The sequence below is a fragment of the Rhinocladiella mackenziei genome, assembly GCF_000835555.1.
Source record: "Rhinocladiella mackenziei CBS 650.93 unplaced genomic scaffold supercont1.8, whole genome shotgun sequence".
Classification (NCBI taxonomy): domain Eukaryota; kingdom Fungi; phylum Ascomycota; class Eurotiomycetes; order Chaetothyriales; family Herpotrichiellaceae; genus Rhinocladiella; species Rhinocladiella mackenziei.
The window spans coordinates 689,654-709,935 of record NW_013550597.1 but is presented as its reverse complement, the minus strand read 5'-3'; the positions used below and the strand labels follow the sequence as shown (position 1 = coordinate 709,935).

Genomic DNA, 20,282 nt, shown 5'->3' with positions numbered 1-20,282 from the left:
CAAGGAAACTTTTACCTGTGGAAACTCTGGGGACCTTGTCGGTTAGTTCATTCACGATTGTCATATCCCTCGGGGGAAAAGACGGCAGTGATGAATTCATACGCGATGCAGCCGCTTCCCGAGAGGAGATATGCACCAATACGTGAGCGCGAGGGTATTATGGAGGAAGAAGCCGCTCGCAGACAGATTTTTGGGCATGCGATCACGTGGTCTATGCACATCACGTGACTCCGTTCCAAAAGGTGGATCAATTCGCCGTTGGGTTTCGATGCCATTTTATCTGCAGATATCTGAAGCTGTTGATGCATCATCTGAATTTCTGTATCGCTCGAGTCCATCGTCCTTTCGCTTGTCCAGTGTGGAACTACGGGCCGGCATCAAAAACTTCTCTTTGCAGTGCCTGAGCCAGAGACCCGATACCGGCCAGGCCAGAGACGTTAACATTTGATCCATCCATTCAGAAACAATCTGATTCTAAACAACACCACCTCTGATCTCATCTCGTTGCTTTCTTTGGCTTTGCTCCTCCTTTCCTCGGAAACGAAAGATCTCCCTTGTGACATATCATACCAAGCAAAAAGAAGAGAGTGAGTGATATTGGCGAAGAATAGAGAACAAGCAAAAGCCAAAGTTCAAGTTCCAGACCAAAGAATCAAGATGCCTACGTACAACATTGTGGTTTTCGCGGGGGATTACGCGGGTCCGGAGGTTTGTTTCTCTCCCCTTGCAATTTCAGAACAATCTCTTAATACGCCAAAGGGTTTTGCGTGGCTAACGGTTCAATTGGTATAAATGCATAGGTGACGAAAGAAGCCGTCAAGGTTCGTGTCGGAATACGAAGACGAACGCTACGGTTCATGTCAAAGCAATTAAAGTTGCTGACTGTTACAATCCCGCATGCAGGTTCTCAAGGTTGTGGAGAAATGCTCTAAGGACGTCAAGTTCAATTTTCAAGACCATTTGCTGGGGGGGGTGAGTGCCATTCAAATCAATCCTTTTCTATTCCATCTTGCCCGTTCCCTTGGGTGCATAAGTTGATCGAAGCCGTCCCTCTTGTCCGTGTCCCTGCGACTGTCTCAATGCTACGATTATCATCTAATGTACATCTCCCTTATCTTACTCACATCCTCCCTCATCCTCACGCAGTGCTCGATCGATGCCCACGGCACATCCCTAACAGACTCGGCCCTTTCCGCCGCGAAATCTGCGCACGCCGTCCTGCTCGGCGCCATCGGCGGCCCCAAATACGGCGTTGGCAAGATCCGTCCTGAACAAGGCCTGCTCAAGCTCCGCAAGGAGATGGGCACGTTCGGAAACTTGCGCCCCTGCTTCTTCGCGTCCCCGTCCCTTACTGCCCGCTCGCCGCTCAAAGAAGAAGTCTGCACCGGCACCGACTTCATGATCGTCCGCGAATTGACGGGCGGCATCTACTTCGGGGATCGTGTCGAAGGGAACCCCTCGGACGGCGCCGACGAATGGGCTGAGGACCGCGAACCGTATTCCCGGAGAGAAATCGAGCGCATCACGCGTCTCGCGGCGCGTCTTGCGCTGGCGAAGAACCCGCCGTCTAAAGTCTGGAGTCTCGATAAAGCGAACGTGCTCGCGACCAGTCGACTGTGGCGCCGTGTATTGACGGAGACGATGCAGAAGGAATTCCCGCAGCTAGAATTCGAGCATCAGCTGATCGATTCCGCAGCAATGATCATGGTGAAGAACCCAAGAGCACTCAACGGAGTCATTGTCACTTCGAACTTGTTCGGCGACATCATTTCCGACGAAGCATCCGTTATCCCGGGCAGTTTGGGCCTGTTGCCTTCCGCGAGTCTCAGTGGCGTGCCTGATGGGGAGGGTCTGTGCAACGGGATCTACGAACCAATTCACGGTTCCGCGCCGGATATTGCAGGCCAGGGCGTGATTAACCCGGTGGCAGCAATCCTTAGCGTGGCAATGATGTTACTTTACAGTTTGAATATGGCGAGGGAGAGTGTATTGGTCGAACAGGCGGTGAGGATCGTTATTGACAAGGGGATCGTGACGAGGGATATTGGTGGGAATAGTTCAACGGTTGAAGTGGGTGATGCAGTGGCGAAGGAGTTGGAAACGTTGTTCAGCCAGTGAACTGCTTGTGTGGGCATGAGTCCGAGACGAAGTGAGATTGAACAGAGACGCCATATTGTTTGGTTAAGAGGTAAAAGAGAGAAAAAAGAGGTCACTGATTACAGAAATCACAAAATGGGAAGACGAGGAGCGCAAAGGTAAGGGACAAGACCATCCGGCCAGGATAGAAGGAAAAGGTCATCTCAAAAGAAAAGGTCCTGCGAAAAGATTAATTAGTAAATCAAAAGCAACGAATTCCCAATTCAGCTCACCGCTCATAAATGTGAACGTCAACGGGTGAAGACAGCATATATGAACGTTCATTCTCGCCTAGATATCACGGCCATAGCCTCAAAATATGCAATATGTATACGTATTATTCGCCGGTACCCAGATCCACGGAAACATACCGATAACCAGGAACCCACAAAGCGGGCATTCCAGAGCAAGACACCGGTGCTATCCCAGCGGAAAAGGCAAAGTCATTCCCTGAGCAAGGGGCCCAGAGGTCATGAGTCCTGTCGTCGTCATATACCAAGCAAAGCTGTCAAAGCAAATAAGAACATTATTCCCATCGCGTCTTTTCGGAACCATTCGTGAAATTTCCCGTTCCATCCTCAGAGACCTTGGCATCCAGCAACCAGACGCCGAATCCGGTTGAGGTCCATATCCGTGTTCACATCCATATCCATAGCCGTTTGTCGAACTCGGCGTCCGCTTTGCGTCGCATATCTCTCGTTAACCCACTGGTTGAGCTCATGCCGCCACATTGTTAGCCCAATCGTGAAAGCGCCTCTCTTCATCTCCACGATTTCCGGCTGCATCTGGCCCAGCCGTTCTTCGCCTCACCGTCGGTCGTCTTCCAGGTCCGCGGGCCTGACCTTGGCCTTGCATCTCCTCTGCCGGATCATGCATACGGCCCTGACCCAGCATGTCCAACATCTGGTCCATCTGCATCGGCATTCCAGGCAGACGATTCTCCCTACCCATGACAAACCCATTCAGAAGATCTCTGGCCGCTTGACCGGCTTGAGCATAGTTGGCCGTCAACGCTTCGCGTGCCTGTTGGATGAAGTTCTGGTTCATATGATGATTAGCCGCGTTACCGAGGCGCAAAACTTCCTCTCGGTCATCAGCTCCATTGCCGCCCAGACCCATTTGTTGCATGCGTCGGGCCAGCGCTTCATCTCGATCAATTTGATCTCTCCTCCGGTCTAGTTCCTGTTGGTATCGCACTGGGTCACCAAGGTGCTCATCGACGGCTTCATAATTGAACCAGGGACAATCGCATGATTTCCACTTCAAGCCGCACACCATGCAGAACTCCGCGGTACAGCGACACGTCATATGGTTGCATCCCTCTTTCAGCTCAACCATTGCAGAACAGTTGTAGCATCGCTGCCAGCCCTTGGCTTTCGCGACCTCGACAAAGGCTTTCGTCGCCGGATCTTTGGGGCAGTCGCGTGTCGTGTGCATTTTTTGCGAACAAATCGCGCACACTCGGGTTTTGCATTGCTTGCAACGTCCCACTTTGCGACCATTTTCAACGGTGATATAATGCGGCTTGATCCAAGCCCCACATTTCCGTGCCGGACAGTATATCCGGTTCTTGGTCTTGTACTCGTCGAACTTCCGATTCCATAGAACCTTGAATTTTTGGTCAAAGAGTTTGTCAACGTGTTTGAGGTCGATGTGCTGATCTGTACAGCATCGAGGAGGCATGTGCGCTGGGTCTTTGACGGACATGGTGAAAATCCGCTTGAGACATGAATTGCACATTCGATGCGTACATGGTAGTCGGGCTGATTGAGAAATCGGGATATCGTCGGCGCCACATGTCAGGCATGAGACTTTCTTCGCTGGTACCGGTTTGGGAGGGAGGAATCCGCTGAGGAGACTGGGGGCCTTCTTGGGAGTCACATTCGCCTCCGACGGTTTTATACTGCTCACTTCAGTCTTTGGTCTTGTGGATGTTGCGCTTCTCTTGAGAGAGGGCCGCTGGGGCTTTTCGATCAAAACGGTGCTTGGACGTTGTGGTTGTGGTGGTTCGCACTGGTCTGCGCCTCGAGGTTGCCTGGAAAAGGCGATCAGCATGAGCAAATATCTAGGGCAAAGGCACCACTTACTCTTCTTGATCTACATCCTGCGACTCTATCTGTCTCGCCGGTTCTGTGTGCCGGCGCTCTGGTATCCGTCGTCTTTCGTCTATTCCCCTCATATTCGGTTCTGCGGTCTTTGTCCTTTGCCTTGTGGACGTTTTCGTATGCGCTTCGTCATGAACCGACGTTTTCTTTGGTTTTTCATACACATATTCGTCTTCGCTATCATCTCGGGGCGTTCGGCGTCTCTCATCGTCTGTGCGGCGCTTGGTGGAGCGTCGCTCTGTTCGCGTGCCTTCTCGATCTGGAGAACGATGGCGAGGTGTCTTGTGTCGCTTCTCTCCTTCCCCACCCACCTGCGACACCGTCCTGGACCGTTTCACATATTCATATTTCATCTCTTTTCGTCTTTCGTCCGGTGATTTGGCTATATATGCGAGTCTTGCCTTTCGAAGAGCGTCAATGTCGGCGGGACGGTCAGTGGTAACGACAGATTTGAGTGTTGTGGTGTCATCTTCGGATCGTTTGTGTGATTTGTATGTTCTGGTGTCACCGTGCTTGCGATGAGCCTTCTTCCTTTTCACCTCGCCTCCTGCCATGGACAGATTCGTTGTCTGCTTGACTGCGTCAGCAGCGAGAACCTGAGTGACCGGCACAAGCGTTTGGGCCGCGATGTGACTGTGGGTGGCCAATCAGTTGGTGGCAAGAAAAGCTACCCTTGCGAATGGAATGACGAGAGAAGTCGGCCACTGTTCGATAGGCTTATTGCCTAGTAACGAGGCGACCAATAGCTGCAAGCCCCGTGGCTTTCGGCCTGAGGCTGGAATAGTGTGGCGTAGCTGATTCCTCAAGAATTTTACACTTCCTGCAGCCTTGGGGCTATAATCCGCAATTCCGATTGGGCAGCGCGGACTAAAATATCTCCGATCCGAGAATTCCCATATCCTCTAAATTGTGGGTTTGTTTCACACCGGACCTGGAGTTTACGGAAAAAAGCCTGTTGTTTTACAAGTTCGATTCTTGATGGGACATTTCCTCTTTTGTTTCGAAGTGTATGTAAGAAATGAAAAGAGGCAAAGCAAGGCAAAATACTGACAATCCTCAGTTGAGAGAGCTATAAGCGTGCATCGACCAGGAGATGATCATGCAACAGGGCATGGCACAGCCTGATGACGAGACGGGTGCTCTTTACATTCTACAGAGGCATTGAACGAAGCGGACTCCAAGGCTCTAACCTCCACCTCCTTCGCTAACATCTCAGCCTAAAACGCTGCTCTTCTGATCTGTACAATCATTGATACAACCATGTCCACCTCATCAATCTACACCAATCCCGATGCAAAATCGTGGATATATACCGATAACACAGACATGGCACCGATTCAAGCCTTCCACCGTCGTCTTCAAGGTTACCAAGAAACCCCCTTGATCCCTCTCCCCGACCTCTCAAAACAGCTAGGCGTCAACACCATCTTCGTGAAAGACGAGAGCAGTCGTCTCAGTCTCCCTGCATTTAAAATCCTGGGTGCATCATGGGGCGTAGTTCGCGCCATCATTGACTTGCAGACACAAAATCACACCAACTCAGATCCAGATCCAATCCCCAACTCGAATTCGAGCCTCGACGAAATCGCCTCTGCCGCGCAGAAAGCCGGTACAATCCTCTTCGCCGCAACCGAAGGCAACCACGGCCGCGCGGTAGCGCGCATGGGCAAACTACTCAGCATTCTCGTGCGTATATTCATGTCGAAATTCGCCGACGCATGGACGATACAGAAAATCGAGAAGGAAGGTGCCTCCTGTGGCTGTGACGGTTCTCACGACGATGCTGTGGCTATGGCGCATAGAGAGTCCCAAGCAACTCCCAACAACGGCTTGCTCGTGCAAGATAACGCGTTCGAAAACTACGAACAGATCCCGGCTTGGACCGTTGAGGGCTACTCGACGCTCCTATTCGAAGTGGAGGACCAACTCGCCAGGCAAGGTTTAAAGGCCACGGCAATTGTGACGCCAATTGGCGTCGGATCGCTGGGCCATGCGGCCATTGCACATTGTAAATCAAACAGACGATACGTAAAGGTATTGACAGTCGAGCCAACGACTGCGGCGTGTCTGTACCAGAATCTCCAGGCGGGCAAATGGAGCCCGATCCCAACCTCAGCGACAATTATGAATGAAATGAATTGCGGGACGGTATCGCCGATTTCATGGCCGGTGTTTGAGAAGGGGGTCGATGCCGCCATCACGGTCTCGGACGCGGAGTGTCATGACGCCGTGCAGTATTTGCAGAGGCATGGTGTGAATGCAGGCCCTTGTGGTGCTGCAGCGCTGGCGGCGTTGAGGAAGGCTGCGGCGACGGATCCGGAGCCGGCGGGTTTGAATAATAGGGATGCTGTCGTTGTGCTCTTGAGCACTGAGGGGAAAAGAGATTACGTAGTGCCAACATACGATAAATATTGAGAGTTGAGTAGGTGAAGGGTGGACGAAGATGTCGAGCTCGCCAGCCTGTGATTGTTGGCGAAATGAGTTCGAGTCTTGTATGCATGCATAGGTACATAGGGAGGATACAGGAAGTATATGGTAGGATTCTTGAGAGGATATGTATTTCATTCGGCCTCGTCAAGCCAGGCCTTTCGAACAAAAGTAACATACAAACCTAGACCCATGACCTAGAACCGGACAGAACATCAAGCGAGAATCTTTCGTCGCTTCATAGCATATAGCATTGTATAGCATAGCACATACCTAACCACGGCTTCACATTTGAGAGAGGCTACCAGGCCTTCCACAGGCCTGAACTTGCCGTCCAACTCATAACAGAACATAACTCGCGCTCAAATCCAAAATCATAACCCATTATACACCCAACTTTTCTTTTCTCTTGCGTATCAATACTGCTTCGCAGCAAAATGCTCATACCTGTCCGCAAGTTTTGCCCGCCATGTCCGTCCCCAAACAATCAACGGCACACACGTCAATGCGACAGCAATACCCAAACAGCCGAGTAGAACAAACATATCGTAGACGCCCATATTGTTCATCCACGGCGTAATGGCGAAGACGAGAGCGGTAGAAATGATATTCCGCACGAAGACGACGGATGTGAGTGCGTCGCCGAGAATCTAGATGTTTCACAAAGTCATCATTGTCGATCTCTTAAAGCAATGGGAGAATGGGGTAAGTATTGCTCTCTGGAGAAAGAGAATACAGGAAAAGAGGAAGGGGAGAAAGAGGGTCATTGGTTGAGAAGGGTTTGACGTACATATTGGTAACAATCCTGACAATAAGTCAACGCAATATCGCCGCAGCCTCCGATCGCTGCGCCAATGAATCCGGCCCCGACCGCGTTGATGGGCCATGACATCCCCTAGAATACAGAAACCCCGTCAACATATATATATATATATCTCATTCGCTAGGTCTCCTGAACGGGGGACGTCAAACTTGAGTGAGTATTCACCTACCTTTGAAATAGTTAATCCATACATGAACAAACCAATCGGCATGCAGAATCCGGGATCAAAAACAGCCACAGCCGTGTCTCAGGCTCGTATATACCACTCCTCCTCTTCGCGACTTGTAAGATGAAATAATCGTTCAGAGGACCTCCAAATAAGCTGCCAAGCACAGCACCAATAGCAGGGGGCAAGTTCATCTGTTGTTCCCCCAAAACTCGTGTCAGCAATCTGGTCATATGATGGATTCAAGGACGTCGGATTCTGGTCTGATAGATTAGAGAAATGGCAGATGTAATGTTTCAAGATGTACAAGGTCCCTTGAACCTTACGCTTCATGAAACTGTATATGTGCACGATTTTCGCGAGAAATAGCTTGGTTGACAACCAGGGAAGGATGAAGAAAATGATTGTCTCGGACAACACGGGACAAGGCTTGAGAGAACATACGTTACCCACGCCGATTGGCGAGAAATTGTACGGTGGGAATGGATATAATGTCGCCTGTGTAACGGCGAGAATGGCCAGCATCGCGATAAGAAAACCATATTGTAGCGCGGCGAACATGACGGCAGGGAAAGTGAACAGGATTTGGAATGGTTGGTAGAAATGCATCCAGAGACGGCGGCGTTCAGTGGTAGTTTGCTTGTCGAGACTGAAGAACCTGTGGCGTTTCCAGTACGAGTTCATAGGGATGGAAGCGTCGATCTCGACAAGGCGGCGACGGTCGTTGTTAGCGGCCTCAGTTGCATCGACGGAAATAGAGCCCAGTGCGCTTTTGATAGAGCTGGTGACTTTGGTAAGGTGGTCTTTTTGAGTGGTGGAAACGACCACTTCGCGACCCTCAAGGACTAACGGAGTATATTTGGTTTCTTCCAGGAGGAAGATCATGGCGAGTGTAACGATGCTCATGAAGATTGTGCAGTACCAGAAACACCAGCGCCAGTCTTGGGAGACGGCGACGTAGCCCGCTGCTACGGGACCAAGGTAGTTGCCAATGATGACGACGACGAGGTATATTCCGTTCATGGTGCCTCGTTGGTGGACGAAGAAGAGGTCCGAAACCTGGAGATAGAGATCATGAGTTTAAGGTACATGATAGGGTAAGCGATGAGAGGTCGACATACTGTGACTTGGAAAATGGCCTCGTTGACAGCGCCGGCGAGACCAGATATGGCGTTGGCCCCAATCATGTCTCCCACGGTGCGCATCTTGGCCTGCCAGATTGCAGCAGCAAGCATAACCAGTGCTGTAAGGATATAGACCGGTCGTCGCCCGATGCGGAGAGCGATGGGGACGAAAATGATACATCCAACAGATAGGGTGGCCATGTTGGTTGCATAGCCATCATTGAGGACCGCATAGCTCATACCGAGCTCGGTATTGAAATCTTGCCAGAGGGGAACTGCAACGCAGAGACTTAGAAGAGTCAGTCTCGATCGGTGACGACGGGCTAGGCGAAGGACTCACATAGCAAAGACCATCAAGGCATAGAAACAGAGGAGCGTCATATGCAGGGCCTTACGGAATTTCGACCAGTTCTATGGCAACACAGTGAGGATTCGTGGCTTATTCGTGGTTTGAACGTGGTGTAGAGACATATACTCACTAGGGGCTGATTTGGGTCCGCATTTGGCTGAGGTGCAAGGAGAATCTTCTCTCCTGTTTTGTCCTCAATACGCTGGGTCCCGGGGGGGAGTCTGTCGAGAGTCATCTTGAATGGAGATATGTTCCAATCACAAATGAGAGATGTATGGAGATGGAACAGCCTGACGAGAAAGGGGGGAAATCCAAGACCCTTTTGTAGAGCAGTATTGATAGTAGCAGAGATATGCCACGGCGGGATTGTTGTTATCGATGTCTAGAAATCCTTGGGAGACTCTTTGCGAACAGCGACTTATCATCCATTGCCCATTAATTGACGGCCGGGCACCTCCAAGAAGTGCCGAGGAAACTTTTGATAAAGCTCAAGTCCGAACTTAAATCGCTGAACTGCGATAATGTCGCTCTTAGTTCCTCCAATCAATTCCCAATGCGCGCTGTTAGCGGCCCCTCGGGTTGAAAAGGTCAAGACGACTTTAGGACTGCCTCTCTGGTCTTGTCTCGACAGAGTGGGGTACGACGTACGTATATCGTCTTCATTATGCAACATGATGTCCGTATACAAGGCGGCCATGTGGCAATTGCATATCGTCTGGGTCGGATCGGGACTCGGATGTCGAATTGATCTCCCCTCTACGTCTGCAAAAGTCCAAGGAATCGTTTCAGGGCCCCCTCAGGACTCATCTTGTCCAGTCTCGCCTTCGTACACGCGAACTCATCCTTGGGGAACCAATCACGAATACCGGTTTCCTGCCCTGTCACCATCATTGCCAGCCCCTTTCCAGCCAGCCAGCAATGAACCATTCCATACCCATCCCACCCAGCAGCGATCCATTCACCGCCATTACTGGAATCGCAGTCCTCTCGTCCAGAAAGGAAGCTTCTTACACGGTCTACTAACGGTAATCCGTCGCCAGTAAATCCCATGATGCCAGTCCATTTTCTTTGTGTTTTGGCGCCTGTCCCATGGACAAAGGCCTTGGACGGCACTGTATCAAGATGCTTCAAGCACTCTGCGCTCAACTGACTGTCATCCGTATTTCCTACGTCTTCATCTTTCTCCGGTCCGCCTTGGAAGAAGCCGCCTCCGAGGTACAAAGAGCCGTCTTCGTCAGGAGACTGTGTGACGTAGTCAAAACCTTTAGCCCACACAGTGCTCCACGATCTCTCTGCACCGACTCGTGGGAAATCGTTAGGTACTGATTGTACTGTCATTTGACCTCTCAGCGGCCAAAGCTTGCCTTTCAACGCAGGAAGCAAATGTGCTGCGTAGGCATTGGTGCAATGAATGACATGTTTAGCGGATATCGTGCCTCTTGATGTCTGAACCTCGTACGGGTGAGTTGTTGAGCGACTTCGACGGACATGTTCTGCAATCGTATTGGTGTCGAGTGACAATTGTCCGCCTTCTAACATCCGCGATAATACGCATCCGAGAAGGCGGTATGGCCAGGCAGCTCCTGCAGGGCCCTTAATACAACCGTAGGCATTGATAATTCCCAATTTCTGTGTACCGGTCAGTTGATTTTGCGGATGACATCAGCACAACCGCCATACCTTCAGCTCTGGCCCTCCCTCGACGATACTCCAACAGTCACGCTCTTCAGGAAAGTCCTCGTGCCATGCTTCAAGTTTGACCTTCGCCAATTTCCAGGTCTCCTCATCGAAAACCGCACTCACACCTTGAACACGACGTACCAAGCCAGCTTTCCCAGCCTCACCTAATGCAGCTGCTTCATTGGCAAGGGCATCAAGATGGGCGAGACGGAATTTGGTGATCCTCATTGCACTTTCTTTCCCAAACTCCTGCTTGAGAGCGTAGTAATCAGCCCAGGGAACAGCCTTAATGTGACCGCCATTTCTGCCGGTAGCTCCTGATATGGCAGATCTGGCTTCAAGCATAGCCATCTTTAAAGATGAGTTAAGCCTCAGCAAGTGTTGTGCGGTACTTATTGCCGTGATTCCCGAACCAATAATGACAATGTCCGCCGCCTTTGGCAGCGTTTGAGACTGCTGGTTAGCAAAAGAGTGAGGGGGGTCTTGCCAGAAAGATGCAGTTGGATTGTCAACCGGAATGCCAGGATCCCTATCCAGCCTTGCGGCCAGTGTTTGCAGGAGAGAGGAAATATCAGATCCGGCCATCTTCGCAAGTCGCTCGCGCCGAGAATCTTTCACAAGGCTCGGACAAGGTTCCTGTTTATCAAATGTTTCATTCGGCCCTATGTCCTCAGCCGCCACAACAAGTGTGCAAAACTCGTAGGGGGGACAATCAACAGGCGAAGAAAGTTACGGCCTTATTCCTGGAAGACACGCCAGCACACGTCGATTTTCGAAACGTGGGTCGAAGCTAAGTTTGCTCGTGAAGTCGGAAACACTAACAACAATGTTGCTATTGCGTAACCTGTCAAGAGTCCCGTTGCTTCTGAGGCTGTTCAGCCATGTCGCAAACCGATATGATTGGAGGGCGCAAAGAATACCAATTGGTCAGAGTCTGGCGGAGAAGTGCGATATACGACGTTGGCGCTGGGGTTGAGGGGATCGACGAGATGGGGGGAATGAAAGACAATGCCGAGATGGTCGATAAAGAACATACTGACAACGAATATCCAATCAGGCGTAATATCACCGGGTATCGAGCAGTAAATGTCTTCTTCCGGAGGGTAAGCTACGGACCGAGGTTCCTCCCAGACGAAGAATATGTATATATTCAGTAGATAGATATCTTACTTATACACTACTCACTGGGAAGCATAGGACAATCAGTAAATTGGTGAAAATGGGATCTATCGACGGTAGCATCAATGACCAGAGTCATGCAGCCAACTGGCAGGTCAAAGCCGCTCAAAAACAGCGACAATGTCGAGAGGCTATTCCAGCAGCATGGCAGCTTCCTCCCTCAATTCTCCAATCTCTGGCTTTTCCATTAGACATGTATCCCAATAGGCTGCTTGACATGGACATTCCAAGAAAGTCGGGGCTTTTGTCTGACCGCGAGATCGACATCACCGAGAAATACACGGTTTCGGAATTGCTAGTTAAACTCGCTTCGGGAGAGTTCACCTCTCTTGAGGTCACGACAGCCTTCTCCAAAAGGGCTGCAATAGCCCAGCAATTGGTGAGCCTTTCACTTGATGGATAACCGCAAGACTACTGACGATTGGGGAAAATAGACTTCTTGTCTCACAGAGACATTCTTTGAAGATGCCCTTGCGAGGGCGAAATATCTTGATCAGTCCAGGAGCGAAGGAAAGATCCTTGGTCCCTTGCATGGGCTTCCTGTCAGTGTCAAAGATAGTTTCCAAGTCACCGGTACTGAGGCTTCCATCGGATTCATTTCATTCCTCGGAAAGAAGGCGGAGGCAAACTCAGCGTTGGTGGATATTCTGTTGAGTTTGGGAGCGGTTCTTTACGTCAAGACGAACATCCCTCAAACACTCATGACTGCAGACTCCGATAATAATATTTTCGGAAGGACTTTGAACCCTCATAACACGGCCTTGAATGCCGGAGGCTCTAGTGGCGGAGAGGGAGCTTTGGTGGCATTCCGAGGTTCGCCTCTAGGTGTTGGAACAGACGTTGCAGGATCGATCCGTATCCCCGCGTTATGTTGTGGTACCTACGGCTTCAAGCCAACATCCTCTCGAATCCCATATGGAGGTCAGGCTTCACCCTCTCTTCCTGGTCTGAAGCCAATTGTTGCCTGCGCAGGACCTCTTGCCAATGATTTCGAAGCTTTGGAAGTGTTTACTGAAGCCGTCATTGATTCAACACCAGCCATGTTTGATTCCACTGCAATTGACGTTCCCTGGCGGCGACTGAAAGGCGATGCCCCGTCTCAACTCAAGATTGGCATCTTGCCGGAGGACCCTCTTTATCCACTCCATCCTCCGGCCAAGAGAGCATTGACAGAAGCCGTGAAACGGCTTGAAGCTGAAGGCCACCAGATGATTCCCCTGGGTGCTGCCGATTGTCATATTGCTGATGCAACAGAGGTGGCCTGCGAGATCTTTAATCTTGAGCCGGAGACGTCGATGGGACATACAAGAGCAAGCGGTGAACCCATGGTGCCTTCGGTGGCAAGGATGTATGGACCGGCAAACGTTGGAAATTACCGATTCGTCCCGGACCTCAAGAAGCTGGACTCTTTGCACAAGCTTGCGGCATTGACCGTCAAACGACAAGAAATCTCCGAACACTGGCGACAAATATGGTCGGAGAGGAAGTTGGATGCTGTGATCGCTCCTCCGGCACAAAGCACCGCAGTTCCCCATGATACATTTGGATGGCCGCCCTATACCTGTCTCCTCAATGTCCTTGATGTATGCCGTCTCCAATCTCTTGCGACATGTGTTTAACTAACATTTTGAAGTATCCTGCCTGTGTCATACCCTTCTCGAAAGCATCCAAGGACCGGGATCCTGAGGCCATGAAGATGCAACCAGGACAAGGCGGGCCCAGTTGTAAGTCGCAATGGTGCCATCAAATTCATCGACTAACACACTCCTCAGATCAACCGGAGATTCAAGATGGAGCTCCCTGCTCGATTCAGATTTTCACCAGCCGAATGCGAGATGAGGAGTGTTTGAAGGTGGCACGGATAGTCGATAGATGTTTGAAGCAGCGAGCGTAAGAGAAATATTCATCTAGGCGCTTCCCGACGATAACAATGCTGTTCCTAACCCTTTTTTGTAAATTAAAGCATTGAGACCATCGTACTCTACCCCAGAACTTGACGAATATCCATCATCGGGAGCTTTGATCAGAATATCAGGTAGATTCCATATTCGCTCAAGAGCACCTGCTGTACGTCTCACATAGCCAGAGTAAGACACCTTCCAAATATCCAAAAGTTGATTCTGAATCAGAACCCGCATTTCCCAGCGAAGCCGCTCGCTTGGGGTGTCGTGGGGGTAGTCAATTGCTGCTTCCAGGTTGGTCACCGGACACGCTGTGCAGCCCAAGATGAGTATTGGCCAGCAGATAAACTGTCCACAGGGTGCGCTGCCATCATATAACTTCAGCAATTCGACTCCCTTCGCAAACAGGGTGTATATATGCGGAGAAGTATTGCAGACTCCTTCTGGATTGAGGACTTTGGCAATGAATATCCGCGTTGCCAGGAAGTAGAGCTTAGCCGCAATCTCAGAATTGCTTGTCCCCATGCTGCCACTGATTTCAGTCGGTTCGACATCCTCGGATCCAATGGCAGTGCATGTTTCCTGAAAGTGGTCCAACTCCGTCCAGCACTGTAAAGCCAAGGCGTAGTTATGTCCGTAGTTGAACGGAAGCTGTCTGCTCAGCCATGTTATTTGGTAGATTTGAAGGAAGAGACCGGGAGGGGTCCTCCCAAGAACTGGTAATATCGAAGAGTTCCGTCCTGAGCCTTTGCTTTCGCCTTCGAGTGCGTCAATGTACTTGGCCACAGTCTGGCAAGGGAACGAATTGCAGATAGCATCAATGTCCTGCTCGAATATCAGCCTGGTGGAGAAGTGATAAAGAACCGAATCGAGTAGCGTTCGCCAGAAAACCGGAAGCTGGGAAATTTCAAATCGTGGGACAATCACAGCTTGTTCTTCTAGGACCTGGGCCATGGCACAGTAGTGAGTTAAGCTCTGGCTAGCGTGGGAAGAATAGAAGTCCTATGAGATATCAAAATCGACAGTTATGGAGCGAAGAACTGCGTGGGACTCACCTCGAATACGCCGAGAAAGAGGGTAGCAGCGAGGAAGGGTTCCCGGGAAGTATGCCGGCGCGTCGGAGCCTGAATAGCCTGTCGAAGTCCCTGGATCGCGCTTTGAGTATAGATCATGGCATCTTCCTTGGGAATGAGAGCAGCACACGAAGCGTGGAGCGCGGCTGGAGCGAGAGCGGCATGCATCACCCACGGTTCGTCAAAGCCAATAGCAAATACGAACGAAACATCTCGAAATTCAGAGGTGGCATCGGGTGAGGTCAGGAGTTGAATATATCTCGTCGAGCAATACTGGAATATATTCCAGTCTTGTTCTGTCCTCAAACCCGCAGGGCGAAGCCACAACGACGTATTTCGAGGCGATATGGTTGGTAGAGAGTCGATCAGGCTGTCTGGCGTCCGTGTACGCTGCGACGCCTGCGAAGTCTCCGGCGACGCATTCGAATGGTTCGCTGGTGACCGATATACGCATTCAATCTGGAGTCTCTCACATGCCGTACAGATTGGCCTTCTCTCATCGCACTTCTTTCGTCGTTCCCGACACTTATAGCATCCAGTCTTGGTCCGCAATCGAGGAGGAGGGCGCGATGGCTTCTTTATTTTGATGGTGTCCATTTATCAGACGACATGACGGACAAATTATATAAGCTGCACGGTCATTGCCACCGGCGAGCAAGATGAATCAATGCTCCCAGAAAGCAGTGGAAGAGCATTATCAATGGAACGGTAATGAAGCAACGACGATTGATTGCCAGATGGATGGCCAACCAATTAAAAAATTCTATGTTGTCTGACGGAAATACTCTACACTCAATATTTGGATTTTGCAGACCCGGTGCGGGGAATCATGTTTGTCAGACAGGCAATTAGCAATATCACACTCTCGCCACCCCATGGATCTGGATAGTACGTCAAAGATGTCAGCATGCTATCCCAACAATGGCTGACAGATGGTTGGATCAATTCGTTTTCTCTCTCTTGATGTTGTCATGCAAAGAAACCCGCTTTTAAGTGAGACCTCATCAAAAATGCGGTATTTTGTCTACAACAGTCTATGACCATCTGGCCCCTACGGTGACTGACTCGAAAGATGAATATCGTCATCAAAAGTTACATCACTGAAACCCCCTGTTGCTGATCGATACATCTCCATGTCTAAGAGTACCCTTGAATATGTGCCAATGCTCCTGAGCCCACCTTCACCAAGTTGGCAGAGAGTTCAGCCATACTCCATCAAAGAACCAAACGCCGGCGCCCAACTTATTGTTCAAGTTTGTATTGCTGATCGTTATTTGGACCAATATAGTCCATTGGCAATACGTGTTGCATCGGTTGCATGTTGCTTAGTCCTGTGCCTGCGCCACCATCATCCATTACATGATCATGAGCCATCATGGCCGGGTTGGGATCATGCATGAACTGATGGTTCTGATTCTGGTGGTCGAACTCGTGCGGATTGTGATGCGTCTGTAGATGTGGCGGACCGGTGAAAGGGGATAGCCCGGCCTGAACATAGGCGTGAGGGTTGTTTTCATATTCAGACGCCAGTTGTGCCTCGATCTGTTCCATGATCTGCGGATCTATCGCCATCTCGTCATATGCGTGAAGGTGTGCATCGGCATCGGCGAGGTGTTCGTTGGCAAGATCCATTGGTTGCTGCATCGATGCGAAGTCGTGATCAGATATATGATTCGCGGTAAGATTCTCTTCCGGGGGAGCACGTTGTACGTCCGTTGCCGGTTCTGGTTCTGGTTGAGGTTGTGGTAATGATGGCGGAGGTTCATCGATAGTTTTGCTCCGACCTGGCCGGTTCTCTGAGCGAATCATCGGTGGTTTGTTCACGTCCTTGCATTCCGGGCAATTTTTGATCACATGGCTGACCGTTTCTTTGATCCGAATCCAGTGATACTTGGTCGCTATGATGGCCGTGGTTTTATTGATCCCTCCATGAGCCTGCAGATGGATATCCTTGGCTATCTGGTACTGTGCTTGAGGATCTGAGATTACTTCCTTGTCCTTTAAAAACAGCTTTTCAGGGACGCCATCTTCACCACCAACCAGTTTGTAGTGAACGGCGGCACTTCTCAGTCGGCTTTTCTCCGACCTGTCGGCCCCTTGAGGATAGTTTTGATGTCTTAAATAGTACCGGATTTTGTCGAAGCGCTCCTCAGAAACGTCATTTTCACTGTCTGACTTGAGGTCTCTGCCATAAATGATGGCGTCAACAGGTTCATCAGACGACTTTAGGTGACCACAGCCAGGAATTCGTCCGATGCGTTTGAAACCGAGCGAGTCCCATATCCTGGTGGAGGCGGTGTTGGTCTCATATACCAGATTGAAAACAGAATATGTGTAGCCCTAGTGAAACATGAGCCCGAGCCAGACTCACCAGTCCTTCTTCTCCGATTACTTACCAATTGAGGCGCCCAATCGAGGTAGCATTGGCCCATGGACTTTCCCACGCCCTTGTTACGAGCGGCAGGAGTCACCAAAAATCCTCCATTGCAAACATGACTGCTTCGTCCAGGGTAGTTTGGCTTGACATAAAAGCTTCCCAAACACAATTTATTCCAGTCTGCACCGTTGCGGTCCATTTCTGTGACAGCCTCAATGCCTCCGATATCGCCGAGCACCATAACCGCACCAAAATTTCCAAACCAGTAGGGTCCAAAGGTCTCCAGAGGTAAAGGATCGATCATTGGGTAAGTGTCCCCACTTTCGATTTCTTTATTGAGGTTGTCATTAAGGTAAGAGAGGAGTCTCTTGGGAACGGCATCTGGAGAAAAGAATGGTATCAAAGTTGCAACAGTAACGCGATCTCGGAGTGTGACAGGCCTGGGGAATATGGAGGATGGAATTTGAGGATTGTCCGAGGTTGGATACGGGCCCTGGCCTGATGTCCGATAAACCACGGCCGACTCTGGGTCCTCCAATAGAGCTGGCATCGTGAATCATCCACCGCAGATGAGCACAAAGGATGTCTTGTAATGGACAGAAGGGGATGTAATAGCCAGCGGGGTTTTAAATGTGCAATTTTTAGAATCGTGAAAAAGAAGGAAAAAGTCAAGACGTTGGGTTATTCGGAGCCATCCGCCAGACTTGACTTAGCTATTTATGCACGTGATTGTTCTTGGCAGGCTAGTCTTCTTTGGGTCGAACGAGGCTCACCGTCACGTGCAAGATGCCGATTAGATTAGATATTACACATTATCTTCTATACCAAAGGTCCTCCCCGAAGAGGTCTCCCCAGCCCCTGGTCCTGTTGTCCAATCCATCCCCTTGTTGTGATTCAAGGTGTCTGAAATAAGTCGTGTGCGTAAAATAAACTGAAGGGAATGTCGATCAAGTGAACGAGCAAAAGAAATATGTGTCAGAACGAAGTGTGACTCAATTACAGGCCCGCGTAATAAAGCTGAAGCATCACGTCATGGCTGGAAGCTCAATGAATTGCGCGGGCTGGAATTCACCAGAGCTGTTGAAGTCGGGGACATGAGAAATTGGCCGCTGCATCTTGCGGTCAAGTGGTTCTGAGTTGGTGTCTGTAGATGCAGCTCATTTCCGGCCTGAACACTGGCTGACGCGATGAAACGGTCGCACACTCCAACTGTTTTGCATCGAAAAATATTCGTCTTGAAGCAGTGGCATTGACGGCGCCGGGGCCTGTTGACCCGATGCATCCATGCTGAGATTATCTGATGTCTGGGAGAAGTGCAGAACGCGTATAGGACCAGTCTTTGCAAGCGGGAAATCGCTAGTCGAGGCGAGCTGGGCATGGGACCAAACGCATTTAGCGGCGAAACCATTTCGGACACCAGTGCTTCAACAGTTATCCCCTTTGCGCTTCCTCTGCGGAAGTACTCGCTTGGAAACTTTCAGGCCTGTTACTTCTCATACTCTTTCATACTCCACCGTTTTGATCCTGACATGTGCGAGGGCACGCCAATATACATTGGCCCGTCATCTCTGAGTTGTGGAAGGGCCGAGAGCTCTTCAGTTTCATTGTGATTTGTGGGAGAACCAGAAGTGGTCATGTCATAGGATTTACCACTCATAGACTCCGTGCCGCTTCCCACTTCTGTGGTCGTCCTTGAATACTGATGGCCTTTCCCGGTCGAGATGTCGGAGGGATGGTGTTTTGAGCCGGTAAGTTCGTACGGATGACCGGCTTGGAATGTGTCCTTTTCCTCCGCAGCAACTGCGTTCGGATCATTGTCGGTATTACTGGCGTAGCCGTTGCGACGTCTTGAGTAGCGCTGGCCAAGGAAGAACGAAAGGAGAGCCAACAAGATAACTCCGACGGCAACACCAATGCCGATACCAACCTTGGCGCCGGTGGAGAGTCCTTTGGGCGAAGATGAGGTTGAACCACTGGCCCCAACAGCTGTGGGTGATGCGGGCGAAGGTTTTGCAGAGGTCGATGTCAAGCTTCCAAGGCTGACAGTAGTATCGCCAATGCTAGAGGTGACAGAAGGCCCTGTCAATGTGGTCAAAGCTCCATTAGATGTTACAGATGGCGTGGTTGGAGCTGTGACTGGTGTGCTTGTAGTTGCGGCAGGTGCAACAATAGGATCGGTTGTCTGTAATAAGAATGTGTTAGCCTTGTGGTTGATATAAATGACGGCAAGCCAGTATCAACAAGATAAGTGGTTTCGATCCAGAAGCATATTCCACTGACACTAGAATTCTTTCCCTATCACACCCTTTTGATGGGGGCCCCTGATCAACATTGTATATTGTATAAACTTACTGGTGTAGTTGGGTCCGGTCCAAAAACTGTGGAGTACCCAACAGTGTTGACGACAACTTGACTTGTTGTTAAGGAAAGAGTTGAAATGATTGTACTTGTCGCCGACCCAGCGATCACTCCGCCAGCGGTGGTCAAGATTGTCTCTCTTCCATTGACTGTGGTAGTAACTGTTGCTATTGCATTGGGATCGTCGGTAGCGGGGACAACAGAATAAATGGTAACTAAAGAGGGTAAAACGGTCGGAACAGTTTCAGTTGTGAGGATCGGATCAGTAGCTATTGGTACTGAAGGCAATGCATTGCAAAGGCATACAATCAAGGCGAAAACCCAGAGAGCCTTGCATGGGCTCATTGTGCCCGTTGGCACGAAAACCCAAAGACGAAACAGTCGCGCAGAGTCAATGAAATGGCAGAAATCGCAAGGGGAAGAAGAGGGTGGACTTTGGCAGCCCAGGGAAGACCCCTAGACTTTGCCGGGGGGGCGGGGGAAGGTTAAATTGCCAAGCCGGGGGAGATTCGCAAAAACAGTCGCCGACGACCAGAGAGAGCTGGTTGAAGACTCTAGCGGGCGCATTCTTGTGGCTTTACTGC

General features: G+C 50.3%; 9 protein-coding genes across 9 annotated transcripts; 3 read left to right on the top strand and 6 right to left on the bottom strand.

The window, feature by feature from the left end:
- Positions 1 to 1,098: 1,098 nt before the first annotated feature.
- Positions 1,099 to 2,118, top strand: Z518_09861 (3-isopropylmalate dehydrogenase A; the record flags this gene model as incomplete). Its single annotated transcript, XM_013412478.1, has 1 exon — positions 1,099 to 2,118. One exon carries the CDS (start codon positions 1,099 to 1,101, stop codon positions 2,116 to 2,118), a length of 1,020 nt encoding a protein of 339 aa, XP_013267932.1.
- A 735-nt stretch (positions 2,119 to 2,853) lies between these two features.
- Z518_09860 (uncharacterized protein) lies at positions 2,854 to 4,795 on the bottom strand (the record flags this gene model as incomplete). The annotated part of the gene is made up of 2 exons (XM_013412477.1): positions 2,854 to 4,171; positions 4,224 to 4,795. 2 exons carry the CDS (start codon positions 4,793 to 4,795, stop codon positions 2,854 to 2,856), a joined length of 1,890 nt encoding a protein of 629 aa, XP_013267931.1.
- A 706-nt stretch (positions 4,796 to 5,501) lies between these two features.
- Z518_09859 (uncharacterized protein) lies at positions 5,502 to 6,656 on the top strand (the record flags this gene model as incomplete). Its single annotated transcript, XM_013412476.1, has 1 exon — positions 5,502 to 6,656. One exon carries the CDS (start codon positions 5,502 to 5,504, stop codon positions 6,654 to 6,656), a length of 1,155 nt encoding a protein of 384 aa, XP_013267930.1.
- Positions 6,657 to 7,738: 1,082 nt separating this feature from the next.
- Positions 7,739 to 9,365, bottom strand: Z518_09858 (uncharacterized protein; the record flags this gene model as incomplete). Its single annotated transcript, XM_013412475.1, has 4 exons — positions 7,739 to 8,716; positions 8,779 to 9,070; positions 9,122 to 9,192; positions 9,261 to 9,365. 4 exons carry the CDS (start codon positions 9,363 to 9,365, stop codon positions 7,739 to 7,741), a joined length of 1,446 nt encoding a protein of 481 aa, XP_013267929.1.
- Positions 9,366 to 9,886: 521 nt separating this feature from the next.
- On the bottom strand, positions 9,887 to 11,395 carry Z518_09857 (uncharacterized protein; the record flags this gene model as incomplete). The annotated part of the gene is made up of 2 exons (XM_013412474.1): positions 9,887 to 10,759; positions 10,811 to 11,395. 2 exons carry the CDS (start codon positions 11,393 to 11,395, stop codon positions 9,887 to 9,889), a joined length of 1,458 nt encoding a protein of 485 aa, XP_013267928.1.
- A 296-nt stretch (positions 11,396 to 11,691) lies between these two features.
- Positions 11,692 to 13,883, top strand: Z518_09856 (uncharacterized protein; the record flags this gene model as incomplete). The annotated part of the gene is made up of 5 exons (XM_013412473.1): positions 11,692 to 11,913; positions 12,003 to 12,368; positions 12,424 to 13,572; positions 13,623 to 13,713; positions 13,762 to 13,883. 5 exons carry the CDS (start codon positions 11,692 to 11,694, stop codon positions 13,881 to 13,883), a joined length of 1,950 nt encoding a protein of 649 aa, XP_013267927.1.
- A 13-nt stretch (positions 13,884 to 13,896) lies between these two features.
- On the bottom strand, positions 13,897 to 15,560 carry Z518_09855 (uncharacterized protein; the record flags this gene model as incomplete). Its single annotated transcript, XM_013412472.1, has 2 exons — positions 13,897 to 14,892; positions 14,946 to 15,560. 2 exons carry the CDS (start codon positions 15,558 to 15,560, stop codon positions 13,897 to 13,899), a joined length of 1,611 nt encoding a protein of 536 aa, XP_013267926.1.
- A 645-nt stretch (positions 15,561 to 16,205) lies between these two features.
- Z518_09854 (uncharacterized protein) lies at positions 16,206 to 17,890 on the bottom strand (the record flags this gene model as incomplete). The annotated part of the gene is made up of 2 exons (XM_013412471.1): positions 16,206 to 17,303; positions 17,360 to 17,890. 2 exons carry the CDS (start codon positions 17,888 to 17,890, stop codon positions 16,206 to 16,208), a joined length of 1,629 nt encoding a protein of 542 aa, XP_013267925.1.
- Positions 17,891 to 18,826: 936 nt separating this feature from the next.
- Positions 18,827 to 20,043, bottom strand: Z518_09853 (uncharacterized protein; the record flags this gene model as incomplete). The annotated part of the gene is made up of 2 exons (XM_013412470.1): positions 18,827 to 19,522; positions 19,693 to 20,043. The coding sequence occupies 2 exons, from the start codon at positions 20,041 to 20,043 to the stop codon at positions 18,827 to 18,829; spliced, it is 1,047 nt and encodes a 348-aa protein (XP_013267924.1).
- Between the last annotated feature and the right edge of the window lie 239 nt (positions 20,044 to 20,282).